The 22,617-nt window shown below is 35.5% G+C and overlaps 1 protein-coding gene across 5 annotated transcripts in view; it reads right to left on the bottom strand.

Annotated features, from left to right (window-relative positions):
* The window catches only part of LOC117567405 (anion exchange protein 3), a 37,951-nt gene continuing 15,334 nt past the window's right edge, over positions 1-22,617 (bottom strand). The window contains exons 1-14 of one of the 5 annotated variants that reach the window (XM_052005262.1): positions 20,651-21,062; positions 10,936-11,083; positions 10,599-10,866; positions 9,561-9,690; positions 9,306-9,335; positions 9,023-9,184; positions 8,721-8,963; positions 7,307-7,447; positions 5,008-5,235; positions 4,318-4,515; positions 2,553-4,258; positions 2,291-2,485; positions 1,989-2,217; positions 1-1,171 (exon numbers count right to left, since the gene is read on the bottom strand). In XM_052005262.1, the coding sequence (XP_051861222.1) occupies positions 1,100-1,171; positions 1,989-2,217; positions 2,291-2,485; positions 2,553-4,258; positions 4,318-4,515; positions 5,008-5,235; positions 7,307-7,447; positions 8,721-8,963; positions 9,023-9,184; positions 9,306-9,335; positions 9,561-9,690; positions 10,599-10,866; positions 10,936-11,041 (3,708 nt within the window). In that variant the 5' untranslated portion in view covers positions 11,042-11,083; positions 20,651-21,062 and the 3' untranslated portion in view covers positions 1-1,099. Of the gene's footprint in view, positions 1,172-1,988; positions 2,218-2,290; positions 2,486-2,552; positions 4,259-4,317; positions 4,516-5,007; positions 5,236-7,306; positions 7,448-8,720; positions 8,964-9,022; positions 9,185-9,305; positions 9,336-9,560; positions 9,691-10,598; positions 10,867-10,935; positions 11,084-20,650; positions 21,063-22,617 lie in introns of those variants that run through there. The other 4 variants (XM_034247366.2, XM_052005261.1, XM_034247371.2 and 1 more) reach the window with 4 other exon arrangements.

The raw sequence follows: 22,617 nt of genomic DNA on the forward strand, positions 1-22,617 counted from the left end.
TGTGTGTGTGTGTTTCTCTGTATTATCGGATCGAAATACGACTATACAATACAATAAAGGTATACAAATAGGTAATTTCATGTTATTCCCAAAAAATAAAGGCAAAACTTACAGCAATACGTCACAACGGAGCATTCACTTTAGAAGTGTGCGCTAAACGCGAAGTGCGCAAACAATTTTCTCCACTTTCTCCACTTCGACATCTTCTTTCTTTTAGATTTATAATAATATATATGTATATATAGTGTATGTATAATATTTGTATAATCTTCTCATATGGGGGAGGAGGGTTTTTTTGGGGGAGGTGTTTAGTTTGTGTGTGTTTGACACTAATTATCACTACGCCAGTTTTGAAGCTAAATAGTTAATGAATATATAGTTTAATAGTTTCTCCACCTCATCTGCTGATCTGCTGCATCATGTCGATTGCTCTTTCGATGAGACTAAACCGATAGTTAAGTATTATTGTTATCATAATATAATATGTAGTTACATATATGATGTTTTATGTTTTTATTGCTAATAATACAAGAAAATCAATTAACGAGAGAAAACAAATAAATACTCGTTTATATCATTTTCACTTTCTTTATAAATATTCCCATTCTTTCATCATCTTGTGTTTAAGGCAGAAATGAAGGTAATTTCTTGTTGCTTGATCGGTTTAGTTTCGTATTTTTTGTAGCTAAGTTCGTTTTCTTTTTCTCTGTTGCCCTATCATGTCATGTGTATGTTCACTTTAGGTACAATTTGTTTTGTTTTGGTTGCTCTCAACCTTCGTTACAATCTATATATATATATAGTATAATAGTATTTCCTTTGCTTCAGGTGTGTAAGTATCTTCTCTTTGCTATCCATTTCACTAAATACTAATGCAGGTAGTTCGTTTTTTGTTACGATCACCAGAACTTGTTTGTTTCTCGTCACTTTTGATAGTTTCTCCTTTTTGTTTTTGTTTTTGTTTTGTTTTGGGCTTTAATACTTTGATTAACTACGTTTACTATACGACTAATTTAGTTAGTGGTTTTATGCATTTGGCCTAAAGCCTGACTCAAGCGCTGGGTCAGGTCGAATTTCACTTTCCATTCCATTCAAGTCTCTAGGCTGGGATGGTCGTCTGCTCATAGAAATCTGGCTCATCCTCATCGTTGCGCACCTCGCTGCCATCCAGCTGCAAGGGAATAAAGAAAACAGATTAGTAAAGTATACAATAAGTAAGAATGCGCAAATCGAGTGTACTCGTCTGTGAGATACCTGATACCTATTTGGAATAAAAGCCAAACGGTATTTTTGTTAAAATATACCAAAAATATACCGCAAAAATACCAACAATATACCAAACGCTGTATTTGGGATATTGATATAGTAGTGTTTATAATATACTAAATTAATATAACTCAGAAATACCAAAATATACCAAAAATATACCGCAAAATACCAACAATATGCCGAATGCTGTTTTTCGGATATTGATATAGTAGTGTTTATAATATACTAAATTAATAAAACTCAGAAATACTAAAATATACCAAAGGATATATTTGGTATAGGGACATACTACTACATACAAAATATACCATAGGGTACAAAATATACCAGATTGTCAAAAAAAGCAAGAAGACACCTATTGAGTAAGAAACTCTAGCTTACAAATTAAGCTTATTTGATGTTGGTCAATTTTCGAGGCGGAAGTGGGCGTGGCTAAAGTTTTAAACAAGCTTTATCTGCGTGTGAATATAACTAGAGCTGTCGAAACAGAATTATAGCCCTATCTTTTATAGTCTCTGAGTTTAAGGTGTTCATACGGACAGACGGACAGACAGACAGATGGATATTGATGAACCATATAACCATATTGTCTCTGCTGTTGACCCTGATCTCTAATATATCTACTTTATAGAATCGAAGATGTCTCTTTCTGCCTGTTCCATTCATTTCCTTCTACTCTATAGCTCACGGGTATAAATATGGTATAAAATGCTATTTACCGCCTGCAACTCCTCCGGCTTGTAGAGCGAACCCAACCAATGTCTGATGGGCACCATTAGAATGAGGAAGAAGGGGAAGGCCAGCGAGAACTTGGACGACTTCACAGTCCACAACACAGCGAGGCAAATCACTTGAATGGTGGTGAACAGATGCAGCTTCCAGGGACGCACACGCTTCACATACTCCGTGGGTGGATAATGCTTCACCGGCATGAAGTAGAGTCTTATGCTGCAGTTGGGGATAAAGAGTAAAGTTTAGTTTTCGAAGTGTTTGGCTAAAGTGTTTCAGCTGATTTGTTTACCGTTCAAAGAGCTGCACGCCACTCATCGAAGCGATGCCCATGTAGAGAAAGACACCAAAGAGCACAGCCATGGGAATAAGACGCAACAGCGGCGACATTAGCACCGATAAGCCAATCATGACGCAGACAAAGAAGCCGGACAGACGCTGCTCCTTCACGTCGATGATGCGAGGCGATTCACCAGGAGCATGTGTGCTAGAAAAGATTAAAGAACCAAATGTTAAATGGAGTTCAGATTCCGGGATAAACTTCAAACACTTACCGTGACATTATGGTGACTGAGGAGACGTGTGTCACGGATCTCACGGTGGCTGCACAATGCCAAGGCATGCCAAAGAGGCCGCAGAACGTGTTCAGCAGACACAATAAAACAATGTCCCAATGCAGTCCCGAACCCTTCTTCAGGCCACGCTCCGGCTTGTCCACAATCAGCTCAGAGATCTGTGACTCCATGAAGATGAGAATGTAGACGAGCAAAGCGGGCACAACACAAGCAAAAGGAATCCAAGCTTCGAAGTTGCCGCTAAAGCCAATAAACCAGCCACGTTTGGAGGCTGCGCTGGGCGTCAAACCTTCAGGCACCACAAGTTTCTCGGTGTACACAGATGGCACCAGATAATCGATCAGCACAAAGATGGCAATCGAGATGGGCACACCAAAGTCCCCAAGCGCTCGTCGCGCATTGCGGCCCAAAAAGTGTGAATTGCGAAACAGTTTCAGGTAGTAGGCGACCACAAAGGTGGCCAATGTGAGTATGGTACAGAAGAGGGCGGTATTCGGTTGATTGATGGGCAACTTGTTCGTTGGCGGCGCCACAGTTGTCATGTTCACTTCGGTAGTTTCATTGAAACCAGTTGTATTGTGATGTTCCACAAGTGTTGGGGGAGGCAGGTTGTAATCGGAGAGCAGCGGATTCATTTGGTAGATCGAAACCAGCTTCATCATGGTCTCCATAATGTAGATGAGTGTGATCAGTGCGGAGAAGATTTCCTGCGTGAAACGCGTCAGTAAACGCACATAGACGCTGCCCTCAAACGCAGAGACACAAAGCGCAATGATGATCAACCAGATGCCCACATAAACGCGTAACTCGAGGAAACTAATATGGTTCGCTGTGCAAAAGACCATCAGCGCCTCATCAAAGAGCAGCAAAGGTCCCGTGGTGCCGATGATAACAAGTGGTTGACACGACAGACTGTGGAACACAATGCCGACCAAAGAGCAGGAAATCAACGTCTCTGAGATGCCAATCCAACTGTCGGTCTTCGCCGAAGCCAAACCACCGAACGTGATGGCCGTGGAGAGGCAGGCAAAGTACATGAAGATGGTCGCTGCGAGGGTCTCGGTGTTGAGGCCATCGAGTATGTCGCTTACGTACATGGGCATGCGTCGCTTGAGGTCATTCCTCAGTCCGCCCCACAGTCGATGCGTCTTGTCCATGGGACTCGGTCTCTTCTTTTTGCCATCCCCGCCATCATCGTCGCCATCGCCGCCCGGTGCTCCGGGTCCTCCTGTGATAGCACCCAAGGCCTGTTTCTCCAGCAGTGATTTCTCCTCATCGCGTCCGATCTTGATCATTTCGCTGTCGCGTTTCACTTGCAGCGCTTTGATTTTACGCGTGCGAATCCAGTCTTTCTTGGCCTTCAGCTCGTCGAAGGGCAGCAGATCGTGGCGATCCCAATTACCCGGAGGGAGCACAATGGAATCATCCAAGAACTCATTGATGGCCGAGAGCAGATCACGACGATCGTCGGCCTTGTAGGCAATGGCATGGAAATGCTCGTTGGCCATCAGCGTCGAGATGGAGCGACCCACCTCATGATAGTCCAGATCAAAGTTGCGTGGTCCAAGCAGCACGAACATGAAGCGCACCGGGACAGGCACCTCGGTCAACGTGGGCATGAGCACGCCCTCCGACAGACGCACAAAGGCAATGGTGGGCTGTTCCAGGAACTCAACGGCACCCACCTGAAAGTTGCGCAATAAATTAGAGACTTTCTTGATAAGCTTCTCAATCATTAACTTACCAAAACTGTGGTGGCTTCGGCGCCTGCGGGAATGCGCCGGAGAATGGTGTCGTTTTGCAGTTTCTTGAGATCCTCCTGCGAGGATGAGCAGAGATCATCCTTCATGTCGATCTTCAGCTCATTGCTGCGTTTGCTGCCGCCAATTTCACTGGCCGGCATAATCTTGATCTTCTTGTCATCCGTGGTGCCCGAGAGGTTCTGTAGAGTTGCAAAACGATTTTTAATAACGTGTTTGAAATAAAAACAAAAACTGGGACTAAGCGTGGCAAGCAGCAGTGGCATGCAACAAGTAAACGAAAAAACAACAAACATGAAAACAAAACAGGCGTGCGCTTAAGGGTTAACAAGAGAGAGAGACTGTTTTGTGGTGCACGGTTACGGGTTAAAGCGTTAACACAACAAATCACAATTGAGAACTTGCCAATCGTGGAATTTTTTTGTGGATTGTCTAAGAGGGGTCTACGGAACGTGGCTACACAACACACGGGGCAATTGTGGGCTAAAAAGAAACGCGGCTCAACAGCCAAAGCAAACAAAATAAAGGACACGGGAAAGGAAGCTGATCTATATTCATAGATATAGTTTGTTCAGTTTCCTTTCGTGTCAAAAGAAGTGGATGTAGGGCTGAGGGGTAAAGGGGAAGTTAAGAGGGTCTCTGGAGGTTGTCAAAGAGGGCTATAAACTAATTACACCCAGATACGAGGTCGTCGAGTGTCGCCGATGATCGATGGCACCCAGATTGAGCATCGCTGCCGGCGGGGCACTGGAAGTGACGCAGATGCTGCGTCTCGTCTTCGGCAGCTGCGTTCGTTGTAGTTGATGTAGCTGCTGATGTTGCTGCTGCTGCTGATGTTGTTGTTGCTGCTGTTGCTGTTGTTGTTGCAGTTGCTGTGTCGCCTCGGCGCCCATCCAAAGTAGCTTTTGGTGGAGGTGCGCAAATCATTTCGAGACAAAAGTGTTTCAGTGTAAACAACATATATACATGACATATATTTATATATCGAATATATGTATGTGTATTGTGACGAAACCGAAGAGCAAAACAGAACAGAATTGAACGGAATAGAACAGAACGGAAAAAGAGAAGCGCAGAAACAAAAGAAGAAGAACAATGTGTGAATATAGATAATACAACACAGCACACATGTTGCACAAATAGAGAATTGACAACCTCAAATATATAGTGTAGTAATAATACAGTACTGAAAGCGTCACAAGCTGCAAGGCTGCAAACCAGAATGATCTAAGGGGTTTACTTTGTAGTTATATGTATTCACTGTCAATATAACATAATAATAATTTCGTTACTATTAATAAGGACAAGAAGGCAGCCCATTTTCAGAAAAAAGAAGAGAATCTGTGCGGTATTAATAAAATATACCAAATAAATATACCAAAAAATACTGAAACGTACCGAAGGCTACATTTGGTGCGGTATTGTTAAAATATACAGAATTAATATATTTGAAAATATACTAAAATATATTAAAGACTTTATTCGGTATATTAATATACCAATCCATTCAAAATATACCAAAACCAAATTGGCAACGCAAGCAATCACTGTATCAATATACCAAAAAACAGTCTTTGGTATATTTGTAGTATTTTTGTGGTATATTAATTTCATTTTTAAATTAATACCGCACTATTTTTCTTTTATTTAAAATGGGTTATTCAAAAGGAGTATTGCATAGTCGGGCATACTTGATTGTAGCTTTTTTACTTCTTTAAAAAACTTATATGATTTTCATCTTGTAATTAATTCTGTTTCTATTGTCTATTCTTTTTTGCCATCTGTTCCATTTTCTTATATCATTGTGAATACATTAATCTTAAGAAAATTTAATAAAAATGTTCTCTAATTAAAATAAATTGTAATTTTATTTTGAATTGAAGTCCCGATTGAAGCTTAAGTAGCAGCAAAGAATTAAAGATCTGTTATTCATTAATATAATGGAAATTCTCTTAAAATAACACAAAAATTTACTCATATACAAATATTATATTAAGTTGTATTAAAGAAATTATTTAAAAATGACAAATATCTATCTATCTAACAGACAGCTAAATATAACTATAATTTATTACTAGCTGAAAATCAATGAAGTTATTCGAGAAATAATAATATTATGTTATTTGCTTTTAAATTCATGGATCTCAGTTTGTGCTTCTAATATTACTTATTTTATTTTACGAATAAAATGTAGTTAATTAAATTCCTGTATCTCCCACTAGTTTTCCTCTGTATACATATTTGGATTATTGCTCGAACAAATAATTTGTAGCATAGATTATTAAAAGACCACATCAAAAGACCTCAACTTTATTATATACATATTACATATTGCAAATGGTCAGTAATTATATTTCAAATCGAAACCCGAAATTCAAACTGGTTTGCAGCCTTGATTGTGTGTGGTTTTGCAGCTGTTGACTAGCACATGGAATGTATCTGTATCTGTAATTGTATCTGTAACTGTATCTGTATCTGCAGCTAGGCATCTAGGCATGTGTTTTTGGTCTATATACAATTAGGCGTATCATTACCGATTTGGGTAGTAGTTGCTGTAGTTGTTGTTGTAGTTGATGTTGATGTTGTTATTTTATTTTGGTTGTTGTTGTTGGTGTACGATTAACGAGTGTGTTGGTTGATGAATGTCGAATGTCGAATATCGAAAATGTAGCACAGTTATGGGCGTTGCATTGATGCAGAATTGACAAAAAAGAGAAATAGAGAGAGAGAGAGAAAGAGCAATAAGATGGACACGACGATGACGACGTGATTAACAAATTTGTTGTTGTTGTTTTTGGATTAGGTTAAATAATGTATAACAATACTCGTATGCTCAAAAGCCAATTTATTTACACGCAGTTGATAATGCAGTTGAATGAATGCAGTTAGTGAATACAAGTGAATGCACCGTCGAGTGCACTTATCGTAGTAGTTAATTCATCCATCACCATCAATTGTGACACTCAATCTTACCTGCAGGCTGGTGTAACTGTTGTACTTGCGCTTTGTGAATGGCAACACTCCTTGATGCTCGTTCACGTGACGGTGGCGCAACAGCAGCGATCGCATGACCGACGGCTTGTCATTGATGTCGATGAGATCCTCGACGACCATCTAAGGGAATAAAGGGAATAAATTAGTGATTAAATGGTTGATATATAATTTACATAATGAGAAATTACATTAACTTTAATACTAAATAATAAAATGTTCTTGTTAATCTGAATTCTAATATTTTTTATAATTATTTACTTTAATAAGATATTTGCATAAAGAGATATTACATCAAACTAGTTTCAAATTCAAAATTGTTATTAAAATAATATGAATTACAATAACTTTCCTAATAAGTAATAAAATGTTCTTGTTAATCTCAATTCTAATCTTATTTATAATTATTAATTTGAATAAGGAATTTGCATACAAATATATTACATTAAACTAGTTGCAAATTCAAAATTGTTATTAAAATAATATGAATTACATTACAAATTGGAATACACTACAATTTATATTTTTTACTAAATTTGCATATCAATTTCAATACAAATAATACAAGATTTAAATTACATTTTGATAAAATTAAAAGAAATAAATAAATATAACAAAAAAGGTTGATTGTATTTTAAGTTCTAAGCTTAGTTCGTCAATTTCAATACAAATAAAACAAGAAATTATATTAAACTAGTTTCTAATTTAAAATTGTTAATTAATATAATATGAATTATAATATATTACAAATTGGAATACACAAAAATTTTTATATATTTTCCGAAGTTTGCATTCCAATTATAATACAAATAAAACTGCATTTAAATTGCTTTTTAATAGAATTAAAAGAAATAAGTAAATTTAACAAAAAAGGTTGAAAGCGTACATTTGAACAATTATATTTTAAGTTCTAAAATTAGTTTGCCATTTTCAATACAAATAAAACTACATTTATTAATTTATAGAAACTAGCGAACGTAAAAAAAATTGTTGTAGCTTATATTTTAATGATTATATTTTTAGTTCTAAACTTAGTTTATTTTTAGATTGAAATTTATTCAAATTTATAGAAAATAGATAACAAAAACTATGTAAACGCACATTTGATCGATTATATTTTAAGTTCTAAACTTAGTTCGTCAATTTCAATACAAATAAAAATACATTTAAGTTGCCTCTTAATCAAATGAAAAGCGAAAAGGAAGCATTACAAAAAAGATTGTATGATTATATTTTAAACTTAGTTTGTCAATTTCAATGCAAATAAAACGACATTTAAATTAAAATTTGATGAAAATAAAAGAAGAAAGCAAATATAACAAAAAAAGGTTGTAAGTCGTAAACTTAATTTGATTTAATCTAAATAATTTAGTATACACATTCATCTTTTATTTACCTGCTCGACGACGCGATAGGCAACGGCGGGCAGATCCTTCTCGTTGAGGTCCAACAGGACAACGCCCGTTTCCAGGCAGCGACGCAAATTGAGCAGCGAGTGGAATGAGAGAGAGGCAACATGCGGTTTGCCCCAGCGATCGGAGCCTTCCTCGACATCCTCCTCATACTTGATCCAACGAGCTGTTTCCTTCCACTCGCGATCCTCGCCGACTCCCGTGAGTTCATCGAGTTGCACAAAGATCTAAGAAGAGGAAAACCATTTAAATATCTTAGAAAATAATGTAGAATAAGCAACCTCACCTCATGGGGACTGTGATCGACTTCGGGCTTCTTGTTGGTGAACGGCGAAATTGTGATTTGCGGCAATTCGCGCAGCTTGATGGATGAATGATGAATCTTGTGGCGTCGCAGAGCGCGAGGATCATCCGAACGATGTGATCTCAGCTCATTGAGATCAGCTTCCTAAAGTCGAAAAAATTTAAAGGTGTTAGTAAAGTCATGAAAATAGAATTATAATTAATGGGAAAGGTTCTAATGAATTAAAGGACGGAGCTAGTTAAAAAAAGGGATTTATTTGGTCAACCTGTGTAGCCTGTGGCATTTGGCCATTTGTCTACAGGACGAGGATGACACGAGTCCGAGAGCATGTGGAATCAATAGCAGCAAAAGAGAGAACAAAAGCAATGGTAACAGAGAGAAAGGTGTTTGACTGGTTTTAGTTCGTTTTTGAATCAACTACAAAACCGTTGTCATTAAACGTTAGTTCAAGAGGGGGGGAAAATTCTTGATACGGGGGGAGAAATGGGAATGGATTTAGCTAGAGTTACGGCTGGCCTACCTCCAATGCCGTGTCCTCAGGCTGCACAGAGATCCTACGCGCACCTGCATCACCGTTCTCCTCGATTGTCTTTTTGGGTTCCACGCTGTCCTGATGTGAGAATTTACGTTGTCTATAATACTGATGGCGGCTGTAAAAAATTGTAATAGAGTAAAGATATAGAGATTAAACAGAGCGAGCGAAGAAATAATTTTTGAAAAATAAGAATCAAAATCTTAAGATTTCGATCCTAAACCAATTTTTTAAAACAAGAATTCCAGTTTGAAAAATTCTCGAACAAGATAAACAAATAAGAATTCTTTTAGATTCAAAAATACTGAAAACATCTTTTTGATCTTCAATCGAGAGTTCTTGATACAAGAAATCTTGATTCTGGAAATAAGAAAATAGAACAATAATTCTTCTAAATTGAAAAAAAGTTATAGATCTTCAATCAAGAGATTTCTCTACTGAAAATAAGAAACATGATATTAAGATTGAAAACTATTGGAACTTAAAAAGAATTCTTGAAACAAGAATTTCACATTGAAATATTTTTTAAATAAAAAAATTGAAAAATAATTTCAGGATTGAAAACAGTCTTCAAGCAAGCTTTCGCTCTTTAAGCATTGGCTTAAATATCAGAAATCTTGTTTTCAGAACAATGCTCTTTGTTCAATTTTACTACCAGTAAATAATAAATAGTTTACTACAGAAAAGAAACCTTTTTTTTATTTTAAACACTTTAATTTAGGAGCGTTTGATCGTGATTTGAGAGTTTTCTTTCCGGGATAAATATTTTGGTAATAATTGAAATAAGAATGTATCCAGAATTTAAAGAATTCTTTAAATAAAAATAAATTCTTAAAATAATAATACATTGAGTTTCAAGAAAAAGACAATCTAGAATTTTTGTAGGATTTTGATGTTGATTTACAAGTTTATCTACTTTCTTCAAATTTGATAACAAGTTTGTCTACTTTCTTCAAATTTGATATAATATCATCATCATCATCAGATTTTTTTGTTTTTCAATGTAGTAATATTTCTTGAACTCACCTTTTTCTGCGTTTACGTTCGTGCGATTGATCCGTGGGCTGTTCATCATAGCTCAGACTGGGCGGTGTGATGACAATTTTCTTTTTGGCATCACCGAATTGCACGTGCTTTTCATCAGCGGAATTATCCGAGTGATCGCCGTGTCCAGCACGCTCCGAGACTAATGGGAAATCTTCTGGTATATCATCATAGTTTTGTGCATTATTCAATGGCTCCGTTTGGCTCTCGTATTCCGAGTCCTCCTCAATGTTGAGGTCATTTGTGCGTACTAAAAGAATAGAGAAGATAGAGAGAGATTAACATAATTCTAGATTAGTTTTATACTTCAATACTTTACCACTGCTCTTTTTGCGTGATCCAATGGGCAGCTGGCTGTTATCCTGGAACGTGTTCACATCGAATTTGTCTTTGCGCGGATTTGAGCCGGCAAAGACTTTATCCATTTCCGAGTCCAAAAGCACTTCATCGGGATCTTCATTGCCAGACTGCAAAAGAGAGAGAGAGAGAGAAGAAGAGGGTAAAAAATATGTCAGTTGCATTGGTTACACTCAATTGCTTTGCGCGCTGGTCACGTTATCTGAGTCAAAACAACAAAATACTTTTCAATTAAAAATCTATAAAAAACGAGCAAAAGAAAAACGTCAGTCACATGACTTGGCAGCATCACGCTGCTCATGGTTGTTGTCACTTTGTTGTTGTCTCTTTGTTGTTGGCGCGTGACGTCGCCGTCTTGTCATGTGTAAATATAATTCTGTAAATATTGAGCAGAGAGAGGAGAAGGGGAAGGGGACGGGGAAGGCAGCTATGACTTCCCACTTTGCAGACATCATCATCATCATAATCATCATCGTCGTTGTCTTTCCCCCTGTTGATCATTTTGCTACGCACCATCTGAGACCATATATCATACAATAGAATGGAATCATCATCTTATTTTTTTTGTAAGTACTTTTAATGGCGTTACTGTTAATTGTTTTTAATCGAAATCAATTGATTTTCATAGTGACGAAGGCATTGATTGTGCCATTTCAACTGTTTTGTCTCAGCTTGTTTTTCTTTCTCTCCATCTAACAAAGTATTTTGTGATAAACGAGCTTTGAAATATTTATTACATTTACCAATATTTAAATCAATCAGCATTCAAACTGTTTCAACATTTTGTAATCAGTGCGAAGGCTAAAGGCATCAACAAGTTGATTAGACAATTTAATTGCGTTAAAAAGAGGAAAAGTGAGGGAGCAGACTAATCTATGAAATTTTGGAAGATGATTTATTATATTTACTTTGTATTTCAATTTTTCTTAATCGAATTGTAGATGAGCAAATTTGGTTTACATCAACAACTTGATCAGACAATTTAATTGAGTTTAAAAGAAAATAAAGTGCGGGAGCAAAATAAATAAAAGATATAATGAAGAATAGATTTAGAAGATAATTTATTATATTTAATTTGTATTCCTATTTTTCTCAGCCGACTTGCAGATAAGCAAATTTCTTCATACATTAACAAGTTGATTAGACAAAGAGAAATAAAAGGCGGGAGCAGAATAAATAAATGATATAATGAAGAAGATATTAATCTATGAAGTTTTTTTAAATATGATTTATTACACTTAAATTTAATTCCTATTTTTTCTCAATCGAATTGTAGATGAGAAAATTTGTTTTACATCAACAAGTTGATCAGACAATTTAATTGAGTTTACTCGTAGGAGAAAATAAAGTACGGGAGCAGAATAAATAAAAGATATAATGAAGAAAAGATTAATCTATGAAATTTTGGAAAAATATTTATTATACTCAAAGTTCATTCCTACTTTTCTAATCGAAAAACTAAATTGTGTGTAAGCAAGTTATTTCTAAATTTGTTTTTTGGAATTTTGGAGGATGCTTTACTTGATTTAAACTTTTAATGAAATTGTAGATAAGCAAATTTCTTCTATATTATAATATTAAGAGTACCGCATCAAATGAACATTAATTTATGTAGCTAAAACTTTTCATATTAACAGAGGTCTATTGACGGTTTAAAAAATACTCAAGAATGAAGTGAATTTAGTAGATGGAAAATAGTTTACATTTAGTATATTACATTAAGAATATGTCGTGTCAATTTCTCAATGTCGCATTAATTTTATAAACAAATTTTAAGCCTTTATATAAGACAACAAAAACAAAAGTTCTTCATATGAAAAATTTCATATTTTTCTTTTAGAATACAAATAAAAACATTCATCTAGTCATCTTTATGATGTAAACACGCACCCTTATAATGTGCTCGACTTAAGAGTTGCTTTCAAGCAAAATTCTGATGAACTTAATGAAGTTTTCATAGCTCCACAAATATAAATTTTGTATGAGAGAAGCCTTGTTAAACAACGTTTAAAAAAACAGCATCAAAAAAAGAAGAACTTCACATATTTAATCGCCTCGACTTAAGCACTTTTTCCGCATACTTAAAGCTCTCTTCAAGAAAGTACACAAGGAAATTCATTCGTCAACGCATTAAGCTGACATGTATTATAATAATGTGGCACATTAGCGAACTGTGTGTTTTGTTTGTTTGGCTTTAATGCCACCTTATAACTGTTTGCTCAAGGTTTTCCCACCTTGAACATGAAATCCATCTTATACTAAGCACACACATAAATGAAAATGAAAATGAGACTGAAATTAACTTTATACCAGCTCCTGCTTCCGTGTCTCCCTCACTTCCTTCCTCCCTCCATCTCCTCTCTATTGTGTAGAGGACAATAATAATAATACCAGTCTGCCACGCCTCCTTCTCATCCCACTCGCATACTTTGTTTGTCATTTTATGCTAAATTTCTTTAATAACTTTATGATATCGCGGAGCTTTATACTATATACGATATCCTTGACAATTGCGTTGCTTGATAAAAAGCGAATAGATAAGCGAGCAAAAAAAAGGAAAACACAATAGAAAACATTGAAAAAAACGCTAGATAAATAGATAGATAGATGTGTATGTGTGTGTATGTAAACAGAGTTTGGTTCCGAGTTTATAAATAGCAATTTAATAACGCTGAGAGCCTGCACGTGGGAATATCAAATGTGTCCGCGGGCCAACGTTAAACTGTCCTGTCTCTATCCATCTGTCAGACGAGTCGCTCTCTCTCTTCCTCTTCCTCTCTCTCTCTCTTTCTCTTTGCCGTGCTCTCTTTCCGCGTGTGTGTTTGTGATAAGTCAAAGCGTAACGCGGTATGTTACGTTAATTAATCGATAAGCGAGCAAAAGAGGGAAAAGCGGGAAATCGACTCGTTCTGTGCCTCAATGAGTGTATGTGTGTGTGTGTGTGGCATATGAAAATTATAATGATGTTGATGTTGTTGCCATTTTCTGATTAGCAGATAGCAGTCCGACTACCGTGCCCACTAAAAGTATTTTGTCATACAGCCATTAGCCAAGGCCATCATTACCAGCTAAGCACTTGCAGGTGCACCACCCAACCAACCACCCACAACAAGTAGGAAAGCTACAGTCGAGTGTGCTCGACTATAAGATACCTGCTATCCATTGTGAATATAAGCAAAGCAGTTTGGTACCATTCTTAGAAAACACCAAAATAATATACCACAAATATGCTTACATATTCCAAAATAATACTAAATGAATATACCAAAAATACCGAAATATGCCGAAAGCTATAGTTGGTATATTAATAACACACTGCATGTAAATATACCACAGAGTAAAAATATACTAAATTAATATACTGCAAAAATACTAAAATGTACCAAAGACTATATTTGGTATATCGATTAAAATATACCATAAGGTACAAAATATCTCAAAGAATAAAATCTCAACGGTATGGTATTATTCAAAAAATATACTAAATAAATATACCAAATAATACTAAAATATACCGAAGTCTATATTTTGTATATTCATATAGTACTGCTTATAATGTACAAAATAAATATACCATAAATATACTAAAATATATTAAGGGCTATATTTGGTATATTAACATTTATTCAAAATATACCAGATTGTCAGTCAAAATAGAAATGACCTTTGCGGTATTATTCCTATAAATTAATATAACGCAAAAATACTAAAATATACCGAAGACAATATTTAGTGTATCGATCAAAATATACCATAGTGTAGAAAAATGTATCATTCATATATAAGCTAAACAGTGCGGTATTCATATATATAAAAAATATACTAAATTAATATAGCAAAAATACTGAAATATACCGAAAGGTTCACTTGGTGTATCGACATAGCGCTTGATTCATAGCAAATATAATAATAATATACCAAAATATTCCACAAAAATACAACTGTGTTTGGTATATTGGTATAGTACTGTATTCAAAATATACCATAGCGAGGAAAATATACCAGATTGTCAGATTGAGGCAGACACCTATACAAAAAGACGGTGACTGCTAAATTCGCCTTAGAAAATACATATCTATGTTATATAACTTATGTGGTCGGAAATGCCACATTTTGCTTGTCACATACATTTCCTGTAGGCACAAAGTTGTTATACCCTTCCACCTTTTTGGTAGCAGGTATAAAAACCACCCACAAAAGCAACTACTACTCAACTCAGACGAGTAACATCGCTGATAGCACAGACAACGCGCCGAGCGCAATGCAGGCGATGTCAACGTTGCTTATCACAATAATCGATGGTGTGCCTTCAATCCTACCTCCCTTCCCCCACCCCCCCGGACACACCTGCTCTCTCACCTGCACCTCAACGCCCACAACTGTCTGAGCTGTCAATTTTCGTTTGTTGCTGTTTGCTTTGCGTTTTGCTAAATTAATATGAAAATGCCGATGATCTTATAGACATTGCCAGCGGGCGACACAAACAGCGCCAAAAATGCAACCGACGACGACGACGCAAATCACTTAAGTGGGAAGTGAGCAAAACAAAGCATTTTCCTCACAAAATGATATTTATGCGATTTACGCGTTAAGCTCAAAAACAAACTGTGACAGTTTATCAAACAATGTTTTTTTTTTTTTCTTTGCCGCTTCTTGGCGCAAAAGTATTTGTTCAAATTTCATAAACATGTTTTCACAGATTATCTAAGAGTCGCAAATATTTGAAAAGTCTTTTAAAAATAATGCCAAAATGTTTGGCGTAGACAAATTGAACGCCAGGCAGCGAAAGCAGCAACGCAAGTCGTATACGTAATATCACTGCTGATTTCAGTATTGATAACAAGTCACATGATTCATACAATTATTTCCTTCATTTTGGATGTTTTTAAATATTTTTTTTTAATATAATATATCCCAACTGCTGTGTTTAAAAGTTGTTTTTTAAATAATGCTTAAATTTTTTTAAATTTGTTGTCACTCATGTCGTATACGTAACACATATAATGGATTTTTAAGGTCGTGATATTAATATAATTATTGCTTTCACTTGATTCATTACATCTAACATTATTTTTTTTAATTGAATATTTCGCCCTGGTTCAAGTCGTATACGTAATATCAGTGCTTAATATTTTTCTATTTAGAAAGTTGTATATTTCATTTAACTATTGCTCTCATCTCAATTATTTCATCTTTCAAATTGAAATTCCTGTGAAAGAACATTTCGCACTAGTTCAAGTCGTATACGTAATATTAGTGCTGTATTATTTGTAAGAATTGATAAAAAATCATTGGCTTCATCTGTTGATTACTTTCATTTTAATAGTTTTATTGAATTTAATTAAAATTTTCTTACAAATTACACATTTCTTAGTGACTCAAGTCGTATACTTAATATGGCTGCTGGCACTTAAAAGTATTGTTAACAAGTCGTATACTTGATATTATTTTTGCGATTAATTCATATTGTTTTTAAATACGGAAATCTCACTCAAAAATAATATTTTTGTACAAATCTGTTGTGAAGCATTTCGCATTGCCTCAAGTCGTATACGTAATATCAGTGCTGTATATTCTTTATATCTTGAAGGAATTAATAACAACTTGTACGTTTCATATAATTATTGCTTTCAATTTATTCTTTTCTCATCTAATATGATGCGAATACTTTTCAATATAACATTGACTCAAGTCGTATACGTAATATGACTGCTAGATTATATATATGTATAAAGAATTGTTAACAAGATGTGTACTTTATATAATTATTTACTTTCATTTTAATTAATACATGATATGTAAGTGAAATGTATTTTAATGAAGCATTTTAAGTCGACACATTTCAATTTAGACCCATGTCGTATACGTAATATCACTACTAAATTTGTTAACACATCGTTTGCTTCATGTAATGCAATGTAATAACTTCATTTAAACATAAAATTGATTACAACTAATTAAATTCTTTTCGTTTCATCTTTGTATGCCCCCGCAATGTCTTGTTGAAAATGTAATTGAAGTAACTCATATTAGTCCTCCAATTATTATTTGAAATATCGACCAAACCAGCTCGCATGTTCACTTCGCTCAAAATCTAATTTAGCTATTTAGCTAAAAATAGTTTTGCCATCTTGAAGTTTAGCGTGAATGCGCAACGCTTGCGCAAATCTTTGTTGATTCCCAGAAATGTTATTGAACTCACAAATTGAATTTAATATTCTTGCTGTTCCCTACTCTCTCAGGTGTGTACAGAATTGTGTAAGCACTCGAACACACACTCATACACTCACTCGCACTCACACCCGCATTTAGCTACTTGGCTGCTTAAAAAGTTAGTCATGTATGTGGCAGTTGGTTGTTGAATGTTTCTGATGCGGTCTGACAACATTGAATGCTGGGGAGAAGAGAATCGCGGGGACAAGTAAAGATAAATCAGAGTTGTGGAGGAAGGAGAGGGGGAGGTAGAGCAAGAGAGTGAACAGTGAACAGTGAACGTGGCACGTGACTTATAAGTCATAAGCAAGTTATGTGGTCGTGGCCTAAGCAACTTTTTGTTGCCATGTTGCATGTCTGCGAAATTGAATCAAATTGTGGCAAACAACTTGAACAGATTTGAGTGTTTGCACTGACTGTTGTTATTGTTAGTAGTTGTTATTGTTGTTGCCACAAGTTTATATAAGCAGCTGGAACCAATAAGTTTGCAAGACAAGCGCAGCTCAGTTCAGTTCAGTTAAGTTTTCATCACCTCTCGCTCTCTCTCTCTCTTAGTTCGTATTAAAAACGCCACCGTCTTAAGTTTTGTGGCAAATTCCACGGAATGTTCGTGTCCATGTTCCCCAGCTTCCAACCCTCCACCCTCCCCTTCCCTTCCCATTCCCTTCTCCTACCCAACTGGTCGTTACCGCTCCGTTTTGTCGCACATTTCTCAGAGCTTTTCCCCCATTATCATCTCCATCCACAAAACTTGTGCACGAATTTTCCGCCTAAAACTGTTTGTTCTGACGAATAAGATGCTGCCATTAAGAAATGGCAATGATGTTGCAGTGATATACCCTATAAAAACTATAGGAAATTTAATGATTTATTTTAGATATAATTATGACTACTTCGAAACATCAAATATGATTTTTTATTAAATAAAGAGTAATTCTGAATACTATAAAAAATTGTTCTAAAATAATTATAAAGTGATTCTGAATACTTAACATAATGAAATGCAAATACATTTTAAGGAGTAATTATGAATTAATTTCGAGCACTAAATTTGTATTATGTTGTAAAAAAGTTTATAAAATTAACATTTTGGCATATTAAGTATAATTAAAAGGAAATAAACCCAAGTTTCCATACGCTCAAATTTTTGCTCATTATGTTTTTCATTTCATTTCCCTACAGCAACATGAATTTTGAACTGTCATAAAAAATATGTAAATTAATTAGAGAACAATTATAAAGATTGTAATATTCACTTTACAACATTTAAACATGTAGTAATAAAAAATTATAGGTTTATAAATATTAACAACAATTAAAAAATAATAAAGATACCAAAACCTCTGCAAAAAATATTTTAAATATTATTTCCCCTCAAAAACATGAAATTCAGAGTTTGGACTGTCATTAAAAATATGTAAATTAATTTCAGTATAATTATAAAAGTAGTTTCGGACAAAGCAAAGAGTTTCCTTTGTTTTTAAGTTTCCGTAAAGCATTTATTAATGAAGTATTAAGAAATGACAATGTTATTAGTATTAACAATAATTATAAAATAATAAAAAGATCAACTTTTCATATGCCCAAACTCTTACTCATAATGTCTTTGTTTTTAATTTTAGAACAATTATAAAGATTGTTATATTTTCTTTACAGTTTTTCTATAAACATTAAGAATGATTATTAAATAATAATAACACCAAGCTTAAGTACAAAATATTCTCAAGTTTATTTTCCCTCAGTAATATAAGCTCCAAAATTTTAACTTTCATAAAATTATGTCAATTAATTTTCGAATAATACGAATAATCCTTTTGCTTACAGCAAGGATTGTTATAGTTCAATACAAAATTAAAAAAATGTAGTAAACAATATAATAAATAATTAAAAAATAATAAAAACAACAAGTTTTCCATATGCCCGAAACTTCTTACTTCTCCTCTCTTATAATGTTGTCAATTTTTATTTCCCTCGGCAGCAACATGAATACGAAATTTGCGACTGTCATAAAAGAGAAACGCATTAAAAACTTTACAGTCTCGCAATCTAACCAATAATTTGCTTAAGCACTTCTATATACCCATTTCAGTTTTGTTGTGTCAAAGGGCAGTGAAAAAAATTTCCAGCACATGAACCAATATCGTTCAACTTTACATTTCACTTTTGACTTTGAGCCAGATACACTTTTTTATGCTTCACTTTTCGATGGGCAGGGAAGGGGAGAGATGGGAGAGAAGCAAAGAAAACGGATGAAATATGCCCGAACATTCGAACGTTGCGCATAATTTGCGACGACGATTCTTTTGGGGGCTGCTTTTTGGAGGTCCTTTGTCGGCGAACGCATTTTGAGTATTTGTTTGCACAAATTAACGATGCTCGAGTCGAGCCTGTGTATTCAGTGCTTCACCGTCTGTCCGTCCGTCCGTCTGTCTGTCCGTCTGTCCGTCTGTCTGTCTGCCTGTCGTTCCTTTAGTTGTCTGTCGCTGTCACAGTGCTGTGAGGAGTTGTGTGTGTGCCGTTGTGTGTGTTAATTTAATGGGAATTCCGCAGCGGAAATGCTCGACCAAGCTGAAGGACAGCAAGGGCGTGAGACACAATGAAAGAAAGGTACAGGCAAATGGGCAAGGGAAGTGGCTTGGAGGGGCAGAGCGAGAGCTGCCACGTGCAAAAGGTTAAAACGTTCATTGTGCTCTTAAAGGCGTTAAAACATATCGTAATTGTGCTGACGCTGCGCTGCCTCAGCTTCTGCCCCTCAAGAGTCACAAAAGTGTTGCATACTTCAAGGTCAATGTATTATCTGCCGCCTCAATACATATGTGTGGTGTGTGTGATTGGGTGTGTAAAGGGATGTGTAAAGGGCTGTGTAAAGGGCTGTGTAAGTAGGTGGCATGCAAAGCATGCGATATGAGCAAATGATACTGAAATTGAGATTGCTTTTCACTTGGCTTCTCCCTCTGTCTGCCTGTGTGTGTGTGTATGAATATTCGCATTCCAAGCCTAATTCACACACACAGAGAACACAGAAAACCGCATAAAGATGAGCCGCAAAGAGGCTGGCCCATGGCCGCGCCCCGTTTCGTCTCCCATGTGCGCCATTTTATCACATTACATTCTGAGAGTTTGTGCCCGAAAAAGTATGCAACATTTAAACGCAAGTGTGCGAATGTATGCGTGTGTGTGTGTGTGTATACGTGTATAACCTGGGCAAGTGGCCAAGCTGCTCACTTGTTGTGCCTATAATATTATAAAAAATTTCTGCGTGTCTATGTGTGTGTGTGTGTATCTGTGTGTGCGTGGGCCAATGCATATGTATGTTATTTTTTTTATAATATATTTTTTTCAAGGTTGTGCGCTCTTGAAAACTTTTGCAGGTGTTTGCGCGTAAATTTCGAAATGTGAAATGTGAAAAGTAAAAGTATTGCAAGTTTTATGGATCAAACACTGTGAGTGCTGTGAGTTTTTACCTTGAACGCATCGAGTATTATATTTTTTTTTCAGCTCAAGTTTTCGTTCTTGACACAACTTTCACTTTTTGTTTTTTGCAGCTGCAGCTGTCGTTGTTATTGTATTTATTAGTTTAGTAACAGTTATTGTTTAAGTTATTGTAGTTTGTAGTTATTGTTGTTGTTGTTGGGGGACTTTCGTAACAGTTGCTTTTGTTGCTGCCTGTTGCACTTTGACCCACGAGCTGCTTAACAGTTCACGGAGTATTGCACAAGAGCAGCAGCAGCAACTGGCAGCAACTCACTCAACAAGCGCACGCTAAAAGACACGCACACACACGCACGAACACGCACCAACATGCACACACACCAAGGCAAATGCAAAAGCGCGTGAAACACGGAAAAAAACGTGCGCGCTCTCAAGCCAAAATTTGTTGTGGCGTCTGGGAAGGCTTCCCAGCAAATGTGGCTGACAATGTTTCAGCTGCTTTTACTGCTGCTGCTTCGTTTAAGGGATGCGCAGGCGCACGATGAAGGCGCGTATAACTGTTCTTCTTCTGCTTTGACTAGTAGCACAGCTGGCGACTGCGCTGCCGGCGTCGCTGCTGCAGCGCCAACAGCTGTTCAGCTGTGCGGCCACGGCCACGGCGAGCTAAACGTTGACCGAGGCTTTTACAACTGCTGACGTAAATCAACTGCACTTTTTACGTGCGAACCGACAAAAGCTCTCTTCACCTCTCTCTCTCTCTCTCTCTCTCTCTCTCTCTCTCTCTCTCTCTCTCTCTCTCTCTCTCTCTCTCTCTCTCTTACTCAACAAAAAGCTCTTTTCGGCAGCAACTGCACTTTACGCACTGCTGCATATTCACACACAAAAGAATAGAAGCTCAGCGAAAGAGAGGAGAATGGGGAAGACTGAAAGAGCGGGTGAGAGTGAGAGAGCGACAGAGAGAGAGAGAGAGCGGGTGAGAGTGAGAGCGAAAGCGAGCCTTGCACACGGTCAAGGTCAACACATTGGCCTGAGTCGTTGAGTGTTGAGTGCGGGAGTAAGAGGAGGGAAGCATGTGTCTATGCAAAGCTTTTTTTTGTCAAAAAAGCTCACTTTAAAAATGTTGCCACACAAATTAGCAAACCTTCAATGCACGCTACGCTTCTAACTAAATAATACTCCCCCATTTAATAATCGAAGCAGGCAAGTAAGGAAATTATTTGAATAGACATTTTTCTTAGAAATTTGCATTCTTCGAATTTAGCAGGAATTTCAGATGATGCCAATAAATGAAGCTAAAGATAATTTGTAATGTTGTGTTGGGCAAGGGAGTTGCTATTAATACATTTATTTTAAGAATTGGAAAATATTGTGAAATGCCTTTTTAGCACGAGAACAGAAATTTAAATTGTAATCTTCAGTAACAATTTTATAGAGTTACATATTTTAAAAACACATATGAAAGAAATTTAAGTTTTGGCATTAAATAAGAAAGTAATAAAATGTAATTATAAAATAATAAAATCATTAAATTAAAATAAAGATAACATAATAAAATACTAAAATAATAAAACAAAAAAATTAAAAATTGAAATAATCAAAAATATAAAATAATAAAATACTGAAATACTAAAATAATAACTCAAAAAAAAAAAATTAAAATAATAAAATACTGAAATACTAAAAAAATAACTCAAAAAAAAAAATTAAAATAATATAATATAATATGAATTTTTAAACAAATAACAAATATTTGAATCTCCAAAAACAATTTTATGCAATTCAATTTTTAAAATAATATTTTTATATTTTTTATGTGTAAGAAATAAAAAATAAATTGAAAAAATATATATTAAAATAATTAAATTATAAATTTTATATAATTGCATTTTTGTAATGCATTTTCACACGTTTAAATTCGACAAATGCAAGAATGAATTTTTGGTTTTAAATTAAAAAAGACTATTTGAGTTATTTAAAATTGTTTCGCTCTTTAAAACAA

Source organism: Drosophila albomicans, chromosome 3 (genome assembly GCF_009650485.2).
Source record: "Drosophila albomicans strain 15112-1751.03 chromosome 3, ASM965048v2, whole genome shotgun sequence".
NCBI classification, from domain to species: domain Eukaryota; kingdom Metazoa; phylum Arthropoda; class Insecta; order Diptera; family Drosophilidae; genus Drosophila; species Drosophila albomicans.